This window comes from Grampus griseus, assembly GCF_964374135.1.
Source record: "Grampus griseus genome assembly, chromosome: 18".
NCBI classification, from domain to species: domain Eukaryota; kingdom Metazoa; phylum Chordata; class Mammalia; order Artiodactyla; family Delphinidae; genus Grampus; species Grampus griseus.
This window is the reverse complement of record NC_139012.1, coordinates 72,495,446-72,512,191: the sequence shown is the minus strand read 5'-3', so window position 1 is coordinate 72,512,191 and position 16,746 is coordinate 72,495,446. Positions and strand designations below refer to the sequence as shown.

Here is a 16,746-nt window from a genome sequence, read left to right as displayed (position 1 = left end):
AGCAAATGTCACAAAGAATTGATACTGGGAAATCTATAAAATCGGTGAAAAGTCTATTGGGACAGATCTTCCCGGGTCAAAGTGACCTCAGTCTGGATGTATATTTGCCCTAATTCAGACATCTTAAACAGTTTAAGATCAGTAGAAATGTATAGGACAAGAATGGCCTAAGCAATCATTCATTCCATTCATTCATTCATTTATCACATATGATTGAGCGCCTACTGTGTGCAGTGCACTGGAGCTGGTATATAAAGGTGCCTAAAACATGGCCCTTGCTCTCAAGGAACATCCAGTCTTGTAAAAGACAGGTGTACAGCTAGTAAGAACAATAAAATCAGTGCTACGGGAGAGATTCAAAAAGGAAAGCGTCTAAAACGCTTATGATCCGGTTTTGGAGATAAAATTACTGACGTGTAACTGTAAAATTTAGTTTTAAAAGAAACATGTAAGGATCAATTTATCCAAGCAACTGATTTACTGAAGTTCTCAGTGAAAGAGTCACCTTGGAAGCTATTAATTTTTTCCAACAAGAATGCAATCTGGACATTATCTACAGAATAAGGGAGTTTTTCTCTTATTACCTCATGGTTAGAGTTTGATTGTTGGCCAAAGGAAAACATTGTCCAACTTGATTGCCTACCTTAATTATCAGCTCGAATGTCTTCTTACTGTTTCAAATACCCGTCTATCTTCAAAGAGCAAAGTTATACCCCAATTTAAGAAATTCAAAAGAATGTGCATCAGTGCTTGAAGGGAGTTTCTAAAGAATTTCAAAGATGCTTTAAGCAATGGCACTGTCATTATAATAAATGATTACTTTGAAGAAGAGAACATTCATTTGGATGGCTAACTGCTGGTCTAACAGATTTAAAATGAGTGTTCACACTTGATACTCACGGCTTGAATAAACTTGAGAGACCCAATAATGCAAGGCATTAGTAATTGTTCTTAAGGGTTCAGAGAAGAGAAAAACACAAGAATCAGAGACAGCAGAGATGGCCCAGGAAGGAGGTGACATTTATATACGATTGATGATGAGCTTTTGATAGAATCGAACGTCTGAATTTGCTGTTACGGCTTTAATTGGATAAAAATGTGAGTTTGGTGAGTGGCAGGTTAGAAGAAGAGCTAGAATTTACCCTGTTAAACTGGACTGTCCTAATAAAATAGAGACCATTATAAAATTTTCTTTTCTGGATTTTTCAATAAAAACAGAGCAATCATTCTTGGACGGCTTAAACACAACCCTTCTTAGTGGCAGATATGAACCAGGTGACCTCAGGAAGACCTGGATCTCTGATGGTAATTTTAAGTGTCAGTTTGGCTGGGCCACGGTGTCCAGATGTGTCGACAAACATTATTCTTGATGTTTCTATGAGGGTGTTTTGGATGAGGCTAACATTTAAATCAGTGGACTTTAAGTAAAGCAGATGGCCCTCCACAATGTGAATGGACCTCTCCCATCAGCTGAAGGCCTGAATAGAACAAAAGTCTGACCTCCCCTAAGCAAGACAAAATTTTGCACAGATGACCTTCAGACTTGAACTGCAATGTAGGATCTGCCCTGGGCTGCCCTGGGCCTCTGGCCTGCTGGCCTACTTTGCAGAGTTAGGACTTGCCAGTCCCCACAATTGTGTGATCCAGTTCCTTAAACTAAGTTTCTTTCTCTCTCCACACACACACACACACACACACACACACACTATTGGTTCTGTTTCTCTAGAGAACGCTTAATAATACAGAGTCCATCACAGAAATGGAGAAAATGTTTTACGAGTTAATCCATCAGCTAAAACAAAGAGAAAAGACAGTATTTTTTTTTTTACATGAAGACACTTGAATAAAAGCATTGCATACCACATAATAACAGGAAGTCTTGCCAAAATACAGCAAGCAAGCCAGAAAAACTTCACTCAGTACATTCATATCCAAAGCACTTGGCATTGCTGAAGAATGTCCGTGACCTCTTCTGGGCTTTTGGAAACAGTCACCGGCCAAGTCTCCCATCAACTCTTTCACATTCTTCCTCTCGTTCCGGAGACAACCTTTCCTCTCACGTTACCCGGAGCAGAGGTCCTCAAACTCGAATGTGCCCTGGAATCTCTTGGAGGTTTAGCTGCAGATCCTGACTCAGGAGCTCGGTGGGGGAGGGAGGGAGAGCTGTGTTTCTGCGTTTCTAACCAGTTCCCAGGTGATGCCGAGGCCGCTGGTCCTGGGACAAGGCTCTAGACCTGTCCATCTCAAGCGTTACGAATCACCTGGGGATCTTGTTAGAAAAGCAGAATCTTGCTTCCCCCCCGACTTACTGACTCAGAACTCGTGTTCTCTTCAAATGCCCAGGTGGTGTGGACACGCTCAGTTTGGGGATAGCTTGCTGGTACATCTGCTTTCTCCTGGCTGGGACCCTGTCTACTCTCTCCTGGAGCATCAAGTTCTCTCTCTCTCCCTGCTTCTTACCCTTGGCTTATGAACTTGGTTATTCTTCTCTCCTTTCAAGTCTCCATGTGACCCACACCCTCTTCCCCCACTAGACCCTCTTCTCCTTCACAGGCAAAAGTTGAGTGTTCGGGCTTCCCTGGTGGCGCAGTGGTTGAGAGTCCGCCTGCCGATGCAGGGGACACGGGTTCGTGCCCCGGTCTGGGAAGATCCCACATGCCATGGAGCGGCTGGGCCCGTGAGCCATGGCCCCTGAGCCTGCGCGTCTGGAGCCTGTGTTCCGCAACGGGAGAGGCCACAGCAGTGAGAGGCCCACGTACCGCAAAAAAGGAAGAAAGAAAAAAAAAATTTGAGTGTTCCTTTGTTGCTGTCTCTTCCCTCCACCACCCACCCCCATCTTGACTTCTTCATATCACGCTCCCTCTGTACGTGTGTGTGGCAGAAAGAAATTTCTTGTAATAATGTGAATTGGAAACCAGTTCCCATTTAATTCATTTGATGCAGCTGCTCTCAACTGGTTTTGGTCAATTCAGAACTCTGTCACAGGAGCGTTGGCAACCTCAAGGTCTTAGTGTCTGGGTGATGGATCCACTCTGGCAGGTGAATGGAACCTTGCTTCTCTTACTCCTGGAAAAGAGGATTTACTTAAACGACTGACCTGAGCCCTCACGCTGTTGCCTGACCCACTCAGTGCACACTCCTCATGTTCAGGTGGAGCTCCTCAGCGGGGCTGTGGGGCTGCTTGGCTGTCCCCCTCCCCCTTCACAGTATGGCAAGACCAAGCTCACAGGGCCTCTGGAGGACACAGGCTGTTTCCCCCTCCTGGGTCCTTTCTGGGCCTTGGGGCACCTCTCCCTCTTCATCTGGTCGCCTCCCGGGCATCTTGGAAAACTCAGCTCAGGCAATTCCTCTCCCCCTCCCCCAAGGTCCCATAATACTCTGGGCACTGCCCTTAATGTCATCATCCAGCTCACTTCAGGTGCTCAGTATTTGTTGAGGGAAAGAAGAAAGGAAAAATATTCTGCTTAATCCTTAAACGGAGTTGCCTCAAGGAACCCAAATTCAAAGGCAGGAAGAGAGCTATACTGCTCATAATGAAATGGACCTGTATCAACCATCCGTCTGCAGAAGCAGAAGCAGAAATGAAAGGCTATAAAAAAGAATGAAGGACTTCCCTGGTGGCGCAGTGGTTAAGAATCCACCTGCCAATGCAGGGGACACGGGTTCAAGCCCTGGTCTGGGGAGATCCCACATGCCGCAGAGCATCTAAGCTCGTGAGCCACAACCACTGAGCCTGCTCTCTAGAGCCTGTGAGCCGCAACTACTGAGCCCGCGTGCCACAGCTAGTGAAGCCCACGCGCCTAGAGTCCGTGCTCCACAACAAGAGAAGCCACTGTTATGAGAAGCCAGCGCACGGCAACGAAGAGTAGCCCCAGCTTGCCACAACTAAGAAAGCCTGCACGCAGAAATGAAGACCCAACACAACCAAAAATAAAATAAATAATTTAAAAAATTTTTAAAATAAAATTAAATTTTTTAAAAAAAGATCAAAAGAGTAATAAGACAAAAGAGCAATACCTTAGGTGTGTGTGGCTTTACGATTTATAACTTATCATTAGAATTATTCATCGTTACAGCCCACTGAGGGGGGTACTCACATATTCATTTTACAGATAAGGAAGCTGAGGCCCGGAGCAGTACCTGCTTTACGCCCAAGGCCTTCAGGTAGAAAGTGACGGATCTTCCGGCTCTCGGTTCAGCGCGTATCCCTCCCCGCCATTTCACAGCTTGCCTAAGACGAGACAAATGTAAGATATTAATACAAATTCACTGCAAAAATTCTATATACTCACTGCTCTATTTTTAAAGTGTATTTCTTTTAAATTATGCTATGCTAATTAGCTCTACTATTTCCAGACAGTGATCTGTTATTGGGTGTTACTTTCTTAATTTAGACTCCACTACTAAATCCTAATTTAGACTCCTTCCTTCTAATAACATCGACAGCAGTCTGTGTGTCCCACCATTCATCGCTATAAATTTGAGAGCCTAAATCTGTTATATTCATTCCATTACATGGATGGGACTCGACTCTCAGAAACTTCTGGTTGAGCTCTTCAGTTTGAAGAAATCCTTGCATAGGTACATGGGATCCTTACTTTGATGCCTATTCTGTCTCCTTTGATAAATTCCCTTTTGTTACTTCACTGTTCGCTTAAGGTCTATGTTAGAATAACCCCTTGAAAGGTTAAGGGATGGTTGTAAATTGCTTTCTAAGCATGGTGCCAACAGTCTCCAATGCGTACTTACTGTTTCCTCTTCGCATCCAAGTGGGTAATAGCTGTGTCCTAGCCAGGAGACATTCAATATCACTAAGCACCTATGTGCCAAATGACCAGGTAGCTGTCAAATAATATAAAAGACCCTCCACATACATGGGGGTGAGAGACCCAGTTGAACCTGTGGGGACAGAAGAATGATGACACTGACCGTCACAAAAACGATTTTTGGTGCCAGGAACATGGCCCGGTGAGAAGAAAGGTGTCACACACGTCCCTACTCACTCCTCTTTCCAAGCGCACTTTTCTTTCACCTCCCTGCCGGCTCCTAATTCCTGTGCAGAGATGACCAGTTTGATGGCATGAAACTATCTCAGAAACTCTGGTTCTAGTTCCACGTAACGCAAGATTACTTGTGATTTTTAATTCCTCTTGCTCGGATCCTGCAAGATCCCTGACGACTTCGCCTTCATTCGCTTAAGCTGAAAACTGTGCATAGCTGGCAATTTGCAGTTGAAAATCTGACAATATTACTTTCTCTTCGGCCTCTTTTGCTCCTCTCCCCAAATATATATAAGACAGTTCTCGGGAAAGCTCATTGCATGAACTAGACAAATACACGAAAGTAAGGTATCCATCATATTACTAGAAACACATCTTTTTACTTTCAGACCGGGTTCCCCAGCCGGCCCGGTGAAGCGCCCTGCACCTCGTCTGCCGGGGGCTGAGCCGCCGGGAACCTCCCCGCGTCTCCATGGCGAAGCGTCGCAAAGCAGCCGCGCAGCACCCAGCCCGGCTGGTGCGAGAGGCCCAGCGACGGCCTCTTCTAGCAAGAATGGCAGAGCCTGGGCCCGAGGCTCCGTGTCCTTCTCAATGCGGCCACAAGATCCTGCCAAGTAAGACTGCGGACCTTGCCAGCCGGCGGGGGGCGGGGACGGGCTCTCCCTTGGAGACGCGGTGCCTGGAGCGAAGGCCGCTCGGGTCTTCAAGGGTGTGTGCCTCCTCCTTACGGGTGGGACTCAATTTAAGGAGAGGCTGGGAGTCAGGGAAAATGAAAGGGTGTTCACGACCTTGCCCCTTTCCAGCCCTTCGCCATACCTTCTGTCAAAGCCCTCCCTAAACAGCTCGGAGTTTAAACACCCCATGAAATGTCCAGGAGGGGACAAGCAAAAGGAAGGCCTAGTGTCTGGAGAACAAAGACAAAGACAAAGAAGCAACAGAGGTCGGGAGCTCTGAAGAGAGCAGACCCAGCGGGGGCCCTGATCCCCGGCAGGATCTGGGAAACAGCGCAGAAAGAGGGCGGGGAGGGGCTGCAGAATGCAGAGAAGCGACCCCCAAGAGGATCTGCAGCGTCCCCCACCCCCACCCCCGCGGCTGTAGCAGAGGCTGGGAACTATGGCATTCAGCTGTCGCTTCTAAACTTCGCTGATTTTTCTTTCAAAGGGATTTTGTATCTAACAGAGGCAGTGCTTTTAATACTAATTCTGCATGCGAATGCAGCTGGTGTACTAACTCAGCTGTTTGTGTCAGTGGAGGGAGAGCCACTCTAGCTGTGGTGCTACTGGCATGATTACTGTGTAGTCAGCTCCATCCTGGTCTTTCTCATGGCAATAATAACCCATCGCAGCCCTCTAGCTGGGTAATTGTGGTTCCCTGGTGGCTACAGAGCAGTGGGGATTGTTCAACTGCAAATTCCCTAGAATTGTAGTCCCAGGAGAATGAATGAAATGCATACTTTCATCCCATTCATCCCTTTGTAAATTACGAAGAGCAAATGAAAATAATTAATACAAAAATATTTACAACACGAGTTTCTCTATGGTGTCCAGGCAGAGGAGCTGGAGCCCTCCCCAGGAACGCCCCCCCCGGCCCCCCGCCCCACTCCCCTGAGTCTCGTCCTCCATTTCTAGCCACCCTGTCTTGGTTTCTTTCACTGTCTGCTCTCCCCCCTCTTGTCTGGGAATGTTGGCGTCCTCCAGGTTTTCTCCTTCTTGGTTTACATCCCCTATGTGAGTGGCCATATCCTGCCACAGGGCTTCTAGTCTACATAAAGGTGCCAATCAACGGCTCTCTCATCTTTATCTCTAACTCAGATGCTCTTCCTAGATCTCAGACCAAAATATCCATCTGTCTACCAGATGCACTTGGATGGCACAGAAGGGCCTCAAACGCAACACGTACAAAACTATACTGTCTTCCTAGACTTGGAAGCTCAGTAAGGAGGGTCCCATCTGCTTAAAGGAGAGGGGAGGGCAGCTTCACTGACACCTCAATGTCATCTCCAGGTGTCACTGATTCTGCCTCCAAAGTGTCCCTTCCCCTGGGGGAGTTTGCCCCTTCACCTCCGGTCCTGAGTCTCTAACAGCCACTCTGTGCTACTCCATCCTCCACTGATGGAAGGGTCACCCTCTAAAAGGTGGGCCTAATGTGTCACTGTCCAGCTCTGGTCTCAAAATAGGATGAGGCTGATGACGCCTATGGACGAATTGCTATCGAACTATTACTATCGACTGGGCTCTTAAGTGCTGTATTCCTTCCAAGGACCGCCATAAATTTCCACAAACTGGTGGCTGAAAACAATAGAAATTTATTTTTTTCACATTTTGGAGGCCAGAAGCCTGGTATCAAGCTATTGGCATGGCTGCACTCCCTCTGGTGGCTCTTGGGGAGAATCCGTCCTTGCGTCTTCCAGCTTCTGGTGGCTGTCGGCATTCTTTTTCTTTTTTTTCGGTACGCGGGCCTCTCACTGTTGTGGCCTCTCCCGTTGCGGAGCACAGGCTCCGGACGCGCAGGCTCAGCGGCCATGGCTCACGGGCCCAGCCGCTCCACGGCATGTGGGATCCTCCCAGACCGGGGCACGAACCCGTGTCCTCTGCATCGGCAGGCGGACTCTCAACCACTGCACCACCAGGGAAGCCCTGAAGCCCTGTCAGTATTCTTGACCTGTGGCCCATCACTTCAGTCTCGGCCTCCATGGTCACATCACCTCCTCCTCTTCCGTGGCCAACCTCCCTCTGCCTTCCTTCTGAGGACACTGAAATTGCATTTAGGGCCCACCGGATAATCTAGGGTGTTCTTCATCTCAAATCCTACTTGCATCTGCAGAGTGATCAGGCCTAGATTGGTGTTGCTTGCTTCGGAAAAAGACAGTCTCTGTGCAGAAGATCCTTCTAGATCCTTCTAAGAGTCAAACTCAGCTTCAAATCAGGTGAAGTGATAGTTTATTTTAAGAGCAACACAGCCTCACAATTTCTCCCCACCTACTTGTCCGTGCTTGAAATTCTCTTAACAAAGAACATTAATTCTGCTGTTGGAATAAAATGCTTTAAAGTATAAAGTGGTTCCCACTAAAGAAGAAGAATCAAAGGATAATGTCATTTCTAGTATAATGGGATCAGAGCGTAGACACCAGCCAGGAGTCTGTGAACAGAAGGACAGAGCGTGACAGGCAGGGGCTAAGGCTTTAGTTAGCCCGGGGAAGCCTCAGGTGGAGGTGAAGCTCACCCCGTGTGAAGGCGGCGGGTGAATAGTTACAGAGGGGCAGATGCAGCTGCCTGGCTGGATTCAAGGACCTGTTCGATGAGAAACAAGCCCTGGATGGCAGAGATGGAGAGATGGGAGAGATGGGGAGAAGTACACAGATGGCAAAAACTAAATGTTTCTTTTTTATATGTAGGCAGTGGCATATAGGTTTTCAGACTATTTGGAAATTGAAGACACCTTTGAGAAAGATGCTTTACGGCAATTGTATTCAGGATGCGTGAACGGGAGAAAAGGCAGGCAGTGAGGTGGGTGCGGTGTGAGAGGTGAGGTGATGGACCCCAGACGGCTTTGCTTCGAACATGGAAGGGATCATTTCACCCAGGTGCTAGTGAAATCTAAAAAGCCACAGGTAACTGCCTAGATATGAAGAAAGAGAGAATGATCGAATTAAATTTTAAAAATATATTCCCAAGTAATCTGGTGGTACCTCCGTTCACAAGGGGAGGTTGGGGCAGATCAGTCCTCGTGTCTGCATACTGATGAATTCTCCATCCTCACCCTCTGGGCCCGCCAGCAGCATTTGCCGTTGTAGGTGTCCCTCCCTCCTCCTGGAATCATGTTTTTCCTTCGGCCATCAGGACACCACAGCCTCCTGGGTCTCCACTCACCTCGCTCACTGAGCTTCTCAGCCTCCTTCACCGGCTTCCCCTCAGCTCCCCAGCCTCTTGACACTGGGGGGCCCCGGGCTTCAGCCTTTGGACGTCACCTCCTCTAATGCCACTCCCTCCCTTGCTGAGCTCACTCACTCTCACAGCTTTAAAGAACAGCTATGCCGCGGAATCTTGCACAGTCGTTACAAAGAATTAATTAGAGCTGCACCAGACGAGTCAGAGGGGCTTCCCATACGGCGCCGTTAAGTGACAGGTAGAAGAGGACACTTTGTGTAAGATGAGCCTGTTTTTGTAAAACAAAATAGGACTAGAACCCAATGTGATAATGTATTGATGTACGTATATATCAATCTGTATATGATTATAGTAGCAGTTATAAAAGTCTGGAAAGAAACAGGCACAATTGTTGACATGGGCTACCTGGGAGGAGGGTGATTACAAGCAGGGCCAGGAGGAAGCCACGACAAGGGGTCCAGGAGAGAACCTGACATGGAAACTATGACCCTCTTTGTGTAAAATCAGTTCATGCATTTACAGGTATATCTAATGTGATGCATGAAAAGTCAGGCAATAAAACAGCGATAGTGAACATCCTAAGATGATAGAATTTCAAATGAACTCTTTTCTTTATATTTTTATGTATTGCTCGAATTCTTTAAAATAGTATATGTGAGTTCTCAAGAAAAACAATAGACCTATTTTTATCTAGGGGGGGAACTCATAATTAAATTGAGCTTCCCCTCTACCCTAGTGGAGCTCACAAGTTGGCCTTCACTCCTTTACACTCTGCATTACCACCCAAAATGTTTGTCTCTTGCAAAATTATTTTAATTATTAAAACAACATTTGATCAAAATATGCTGGCTTGCCACATTTAAAACTGTTTTATTGTGCTTTTAGCAGGTGATACCGATCGGGATTCCTACGCCACCATGACGAAGACTGCGTTCACACCTAAGACAGGAGCAGTGCCTGCTTTAATTCGGTACATTCCAATTCAAATCAGATTGATATACACGCTTGAATTTGTTCACCTTTCTTCTATTATTCAGAGTCCAAAACCAATAGAGAGTAATCAGAGAAGGCTTGTAGAAAATGAACTCAGATAAGACCCACTGCACGCACAGGTCTCCTCCAAGCATCAGAGGGGGTTTCCCCTTCAAAGAGTATCCCAAGCTCCTACAGGAAAATTGAGAAAATTAACACATGGATCTTTCATAAAGCCACTGTGTATCATGCTTTACAACAGAGCCAGTATACAGTTAAGAGAACTGTGCTACCTAAACATGGAGCATGAATTGAGTTCATTACCTGGTATACAGTAGGCAGGCAATGACAACTGAATGACTGGATAAGTGAGTAATTGTTAGCACTTCCACCCAATACTAGTCTTGGAAGCTGGAACAAGGCCACAGTCCCCCTCCCCTTACCTTCACTCCTCCAACTATTGCTTCCTAAAGCAATGTTTGCTTGCAACTCCTCCCTCAATTCCACCTGAACCGAGGGTGGTGGGAATTTCTGTCCATCAGCCGCCTCTCTAAGCTCATTGGTGGGTGAGAGAGGGTGGGGCTGCGAAAGCCCTGTCTTTCATTGCATCAGTGGTAGGTGGGAAATTAGCATGGAGGACCTTCCCTTGACTGTGTTCACTCTGTAAATTACTTCCAAAATAGAGGATCTTTTCACCTTAAAAGTTCACATTGTCGAGAAGTCAAATGGAGTACTGTCCAGACTGTGGTGCAGTCAGGCAGAAATGGGTTCCAGCCTCAGCTCCCTGCTCTAATTACCCCTTATTTCCTCTGCTCCCTTAGGCAAGTAACCAGCCAGCTACAGCTCAGTTTTATGGTTGGCAAAGTGGGAATGATGACTGCTGCATAAGGTGGTTGTTCTGAGGACAAACTGAAAGCATTAATCCAGTGACTATAGCACGAAGAAGTTACCCCCCAAATTTTCATTCATTTTTCCCCAGCATAATATACGACAGACTTCCAAAAAGTGCAGGTCTGCAAGACTCCTAATTTCCGAGTTACCGGCTATCCCACTGAGTCACGTTATATCCCCTACTGGGAGGTTTACCATCTGACAGTAAGGGTTATGCCAGCTTCCCAAACAGTAACAGTTGTCTGAAGAAGAAACATTTGGGATGAAAGCCAAAACCAAATGGGTACTTATGGAGTCTAGGTCAGTGGTCTTCAAATTCACATATTTTTAAAGTCCACAGAAAAGTTCTTATTATAAATTTAAATAGCTGTAAAAGATAAAACTTCCAGCCCATCCTAAATATTGACATTTTAAAACAAGACCATTAAATCATTTCTTTACATATAACCAGTGGGTAATCTAACCACCTTAGCAAATTGATACTCACTCTGACCCTTTTTAAAAAATATATACAAACAAGCTCTTCTTTAACAGATCATTTATTTCATTCTCTTTCCTTCTTGAGCTCTTACTCCCAGTCTACTTCCTCCATAGAATTTTACGCTGCTCTAATATATTTTGTGTTTGAAAGCAATTTATTGATCACTCCATTATACCTCTTTGCAACTATTTCAGTATATTAATTGACATTAATTTTTAAACATGTTATAGGACCCTAAGTATTGAGTTATCACAATTATTTTTAGTACAGAATTGCTCAAAGCAATAAACACATTACAAGTGTTAATAATTACTAAACAGAAAAAGTAAATTTTTTGGAATTGCATCTTGATGAGATAAATGGGGCTGTTTTGTTTTCAATTACTTTATGTTTCCAGATTTGAGTGTTATTATGTTGGGAATGAGACCACATTCAGCATCAATTTTTCCTGCTTTTTTTTTTTCAATTTATAAATGCTAGTGTTGAGAAACCTTGTTCTCATAATTAAGTAGATGTGAATGAAAGGAGTTTTAGTGTAGCATTGTCATTCGACACTCTGAACTCTTTATGGTTATATGCCAAAAATCACAAGGTGATTTTTTAATGATTGATTGGCTGACAGCTTGATTGTGTACTCCTTCAGTTTCATTGAAAGCAAATAATTAGATGATTTGTCATCCAGTTATTGAGTTATTCCCTATCTCCTTTTTCTGAGAAGTATACTGAAAAGGCCTGTCTCTTTTTTATATTTGAATTTTATTTTTATTTTATTGTATTTTTATATAAAATTTTTATTAAAATATTTTATTTTATTTTTTTAGACATGTTCTTATTAGTTATCAGTTTTATACATATTGGTGTATACATGTCAATCCCAATCTCCCAATTCATCCCACCACCACCAAGCTCTCCCCCCCCCGCCACTTCCCCCCTTGGTGTCCGTACATCTGGTCTCTACATCTGTGTCTCAATTTCTGCCCTGCAAACCTGTTCATCTGTACCATTTATCTAGATTCCACATATATGTGTTAATATATGATATTTATTTTTCTCTTTCTGACTTACTTCACTCTATATGACAGTCTCTAGATCCATCCACGTCTCTACAAATGACCCAATTTCATTCCTTTTTATGGCTGAGTAATATTCCATTGTATATATGTACCACATCTTCTTTATCCATTCGTCTGTCGACGGGCATATAGGTTGCATCCATGACCTGGCTATTGTAAATAGTGCTGCAATGAACATTGGGGTGCATGTGTCTTTTTGAATTATGGTTTTCTCAGGGTATATGCCCAGTAGTGGAATTGCTGGGTCATATGGTAATTCTGTTTTTAGTTTTTTAAGGAACCTCCATACTGTTCTCCATAGTGGCTGTTATCAATTTACATTTCCACCAACAGTGCAAGAGGGTCCCCTTTTCTCCACACCCTCTCCAGCATTTGTTGTTTGTAGATTTTCTGATGATGCCCATTCTAACTGGGCATCATCACTCACTGTAGTTTTGATTTGCATTTCTCTAATAATTAGTGATGTTGAGCAGCTTTTCATGTGCCTCTTGGCCATCTGTATATCTTCTTTGGAGAAGTGTCTGTTTAGGTCTTCTGCCCATTTTTTTGATTGGGTTGTTTGTTTTTTTTTAATATTGAGCTGCATGAGCTGTTTATATATTTCAGAGATTAATCCTTTGTTGATTTGTTTGCAAATATTTCTCCCATTCTGAGCGTTGTCTTTTCGTCTTATTTATATTTTCCTTTGCTGTGCAAAAGTTTTAAGTTTCATTAGGTCCCATTTGTTTATTTTTGTTTTTATTTCCATTACTCTAAGAGGTGGGTCTAAAAGATTTTGCTGTGATTTATGTCAAAGAGTGTTCCTCCTATGTTATTTTGTGCATTAATTTTGATTTTCATTTTGAGATTTCTGTGCATTAATTTTGTATCCTGCTACTTTACCAAATTCATTGATTAGCTCTAGTGGTTTTCTGGTGGCACCTTTAGGATTCTCTATGTATAGTATCATGTCGTCTGCAAACAGTGACAGTTTTACTTCTTCTTTTCTGATTTGGGTTCCTTTTATTTCTTTTTCTTCTCTGATGGCCATGGCTAGGACTTCCAAAACTATGTTGAACGATAGTGGCAAGAGTGGACATCCTTGTCTTGTGTCTGATCTTAGAGGAAATGCTTTCAATTTTTCACCACTGAGAATGATGTTTGCTGTGGGTTTGTCATATATGGCCTGAAAAGGCACGTCTTAACAAATGACTATTAAATTACATCTGTTACTCCTTCATTTGGAAGAAACTTATTTAATATTATATACTCAAAAAGGACTTGGAAAATAGGAACATTAATTTCAATAAAGGTTTTCCAAAATAATCTTTTTTTTTATAAAAATGCTTTTGTCATTGCATACTCTAAATATATTTTTATCCAAATCTTTGAGCTAAAGATTTAACTCATACAATTTACACCATGTTTACCTAGCTGGTAAAATCAGTCCTTGTGGTCCAACCAACAAGTGAAATTAGGTTTACTTCCTGTCAAAATAAAAATCTGACTACAATTCTAGGTTAAATAAATGTTAATATTTGTTTTGAGGAATATTATGAAAACTACTGATAAATTATAGAATGCATGTTGTAGGGAAGATTATTAAAAGTAGACAGGAGAAGTGTAGAAAGATTCAGGTCTAATATGATTAATTACATCCAAGTAACAAAAATAATGCAATGAAATATGTAGCTAAATATGTAAGTTATCTGTGAAGTGAGGAGTATGATAAAAAAATATGAGGTTCTTTAGTTAAATATGTTCTCATGTGTGCAGAACTCTAGTGCTTGACTTTGGAAAATAATTAAATAATATCATGCATAAAAGTCAGAAACAATTTCATTGATTTATTTGGAAACCAAATCAAACATTTACTATGTATTTAATGAAAGAGAAAGTTATATATGGTAAGTATATTGTTATATATGGAAAATTACTAGTCTGACAAGCTAGCGTATACTTTCATGTATTGTTAAATATTTTACATCATCAAATAAAATGAGGACTGGCTATATTGAAGTAAATATTTCATAATATGTTTGGGTTAAAAACTTAGCTTTAAATACCTTATTGAATGATGAATACAAAATCTGAAAAAAAGATCACAAGATTTTTATGTACCAGTTTTATCCAGTGAATCTTTAAAAATTTGATAGTCTCAGAAAAGATTCCAGGTACATTGAAAAGAATCAGCATCGCCATCCTGTACTGCTTCATCTAAACAGAGATGCTCTTCTTTCCAGCTAGTGACATATCCTAGGGATTTTTTTAAAGCTGGAAAAATGCTTACCTTTAAATATGTAGGGGAAAGAGCCATTTTCAGCAATCTATATTCTCTGCTCTCCTCTTAGAAGCTTCTCCTTAAAGAGGGATGAACATTTGATAATTTTTAGGACAGGGAAAACTAGCCATTACTGTCAGCCACACCAATCTACAGTGTACCTACATTCAGAACATCCCTGCACAGGCCATAATGCTCTGGTTATAGCCCCACCCTTTACTCTTGACCTAGAACGGCAAGCCCTAGGTAAGTATATGGAATTTGGGTTACAAGGGAGTTCCCTGAATCACCATTATGAAGTTCCCGGCGCCCCTCTCACCATTGGCAGCTAACACCCTGAGGTGTAATGCACCTTAGTAAGATCCTATGGTGAAGTGGGGAAGGGAGAAAAGGATGCGGGAAGGAAAAGACCCACTAGATATGCAGCTTTGTGTCTCAGGCAGATACATGTTAAGAAAGAATATACTGAGAAATATGGATGTGAAAATCTATTCCTTTAAAGCAATTTGTGCTGTGATCCCTTTGGAAAGGTCTTCATGCACCTTCGATGACTTCAGTTTGATTTAGGACCACAGTCATGCTTGAATCTGTACATCTGAATGACAAGTGAAATAGTGCAGCGTCCAGATGTATCCCACTTTCCAGATGTTTGGTTTCTTACAGACGTAACCTGAATCTTACCCAGCCCTCTTTTTTAAAAAAAGTCAATATGAAATATTTTAGACACACACAAAGGAATATACAATAAATCCCTAGCTATTATCCAGCTATAATAATCAACAACACATGGACATTTTTAATGTATATCCTCCACTTAGCCTTCCCACTGGCTAATGTTGAAGCAAATTCCAGGCATTACATCATAAGTCAAAGTATATTTTTATGTATCTCTTGAAAGATAAGGATGCTTTAAAAATACGTAACGATACCATTATCTCACCTAAAAAAGCAATTCCTTAATATCAAATAGCCAATAAGCGATCAAATTTTCCCCAGTTGTCTCATAATTAAAAAAAAAACAAACAGTTGGTTAGAAATTGAATCCAGACAAGGTCTCTGCATTGTATTCTCTTACTTCATTTAATCTACAGGTTCCTCCACTTTTTTTTTCTGAGAATTTCTTTGTTGAAGAAACAGATGATTTGTTCTGGATTTTTCTGACTCCATCCCCATAGTGTCATTTAAAACTATCCTTCTTTTCATGTATTTCCTGTAATCTAATATTCCAAAGACTTCATCTGATTCAGGTTGGGTATTTTCACAAAAGTATTTAATAGGTGGTGTTGGGCACGTATATCCAGAGTGGCAACTGCTGATCATTGCCTAGATGCGTCATTTCATTAGGGACTTGCAAGCCAGTGGTATCCTAATTCTTATATTTTTCCTTTTATTAACTGGAATACTTTTTACATAAAGAAACTTTCCTTCACCAAGTATTTAGTTATACTCAAGTACTGTTTACACAGAAGAGTACTCATCTCTTTAAAAAAATTAAGTAAAAAATTAATGTATTTCAGATTATTCTTTTAAATTTAGGACACTCTTACTTTTGTTAAGGGCCATAATAATATACAGGATTGTTTCTTTTCAGGGAAACCTAGAAATTAAATTATTTCTGGCATCAAGTCTTAAGGCAGCCAATCTTTCAAAAATTATTTGACATGTGTACTCTTGTGAAATTTGGTATTTAATCCCTTACTCTAGTTTCCACCCTTTTCTCACAGTCAGAAAAGTACCAGAAGATTAGGATATACATATTCACTTAGTTATCCTGTTCCCAACCAGACACAGTACAATGATGAGTATGTTTGGAAATCATATTCTAAAGAAGATTTGATCAACATTGGAACCTCAAGAGGAATCAAGAACCACAAATCTTATTACCCCAGTCAAGTAAGATAATATCTACATATCTTTTGAACGTGATATTCTATCAATAATCCGTAAGAATGAGAGTTTGGATATATCCCAAAGATCCTTCATCATCTAAGCTGTGGTCCTTCTTAGACTATTTTCTGCTCACCTTCTCACATTTATTTCTAACTCCTACTTCCTTATCCCCTTACATAAGAAACATTTATTTTAATAAATTTATTTATTTTTGGCTGCGCTGGGTCTTCGCCACTGTGTGCGGGCCTCTCACCGCAGTGGCCTCCCCAGTTGCGGAGCACAGGCTCCAGGC

The 16,746-nt window shown here is 42.3% G+C and overlaps 1 protein-coding gene across 1 annotated transcript in view; it reads left to right on the top strand.

Moving 5' to 3' along the window:
* Positions 1-5,495: 5,495 nt before the first annotated feature.
* The window catches only part of TEX26 (testis expressed 26), a gene marked incomplete at its 3' end in the record, with an annotated part of 39,768 nt that continues 28,517 nt past the window's right edge, over positions 5,496-16,746 (top strand). Inside the window, exons 1-3 of the mRNA XM_082675642.1 lie at positions 5,496-5,614; positions 9,773-9,857; positions 16,289-16,457. Coding sequence (XP_082531768.1) covers positions 5,554-5,614; positions 9,773-9,857; positions 16,289-16,457 — 315 coding nt within the window. The 5' untranslated portion in view covers positions 5,496-5,553. The remainder of the gene's footprint in view (positions 5,615-9,772; positions 9,858-16,288; positions 16,458-16,746) is intronic.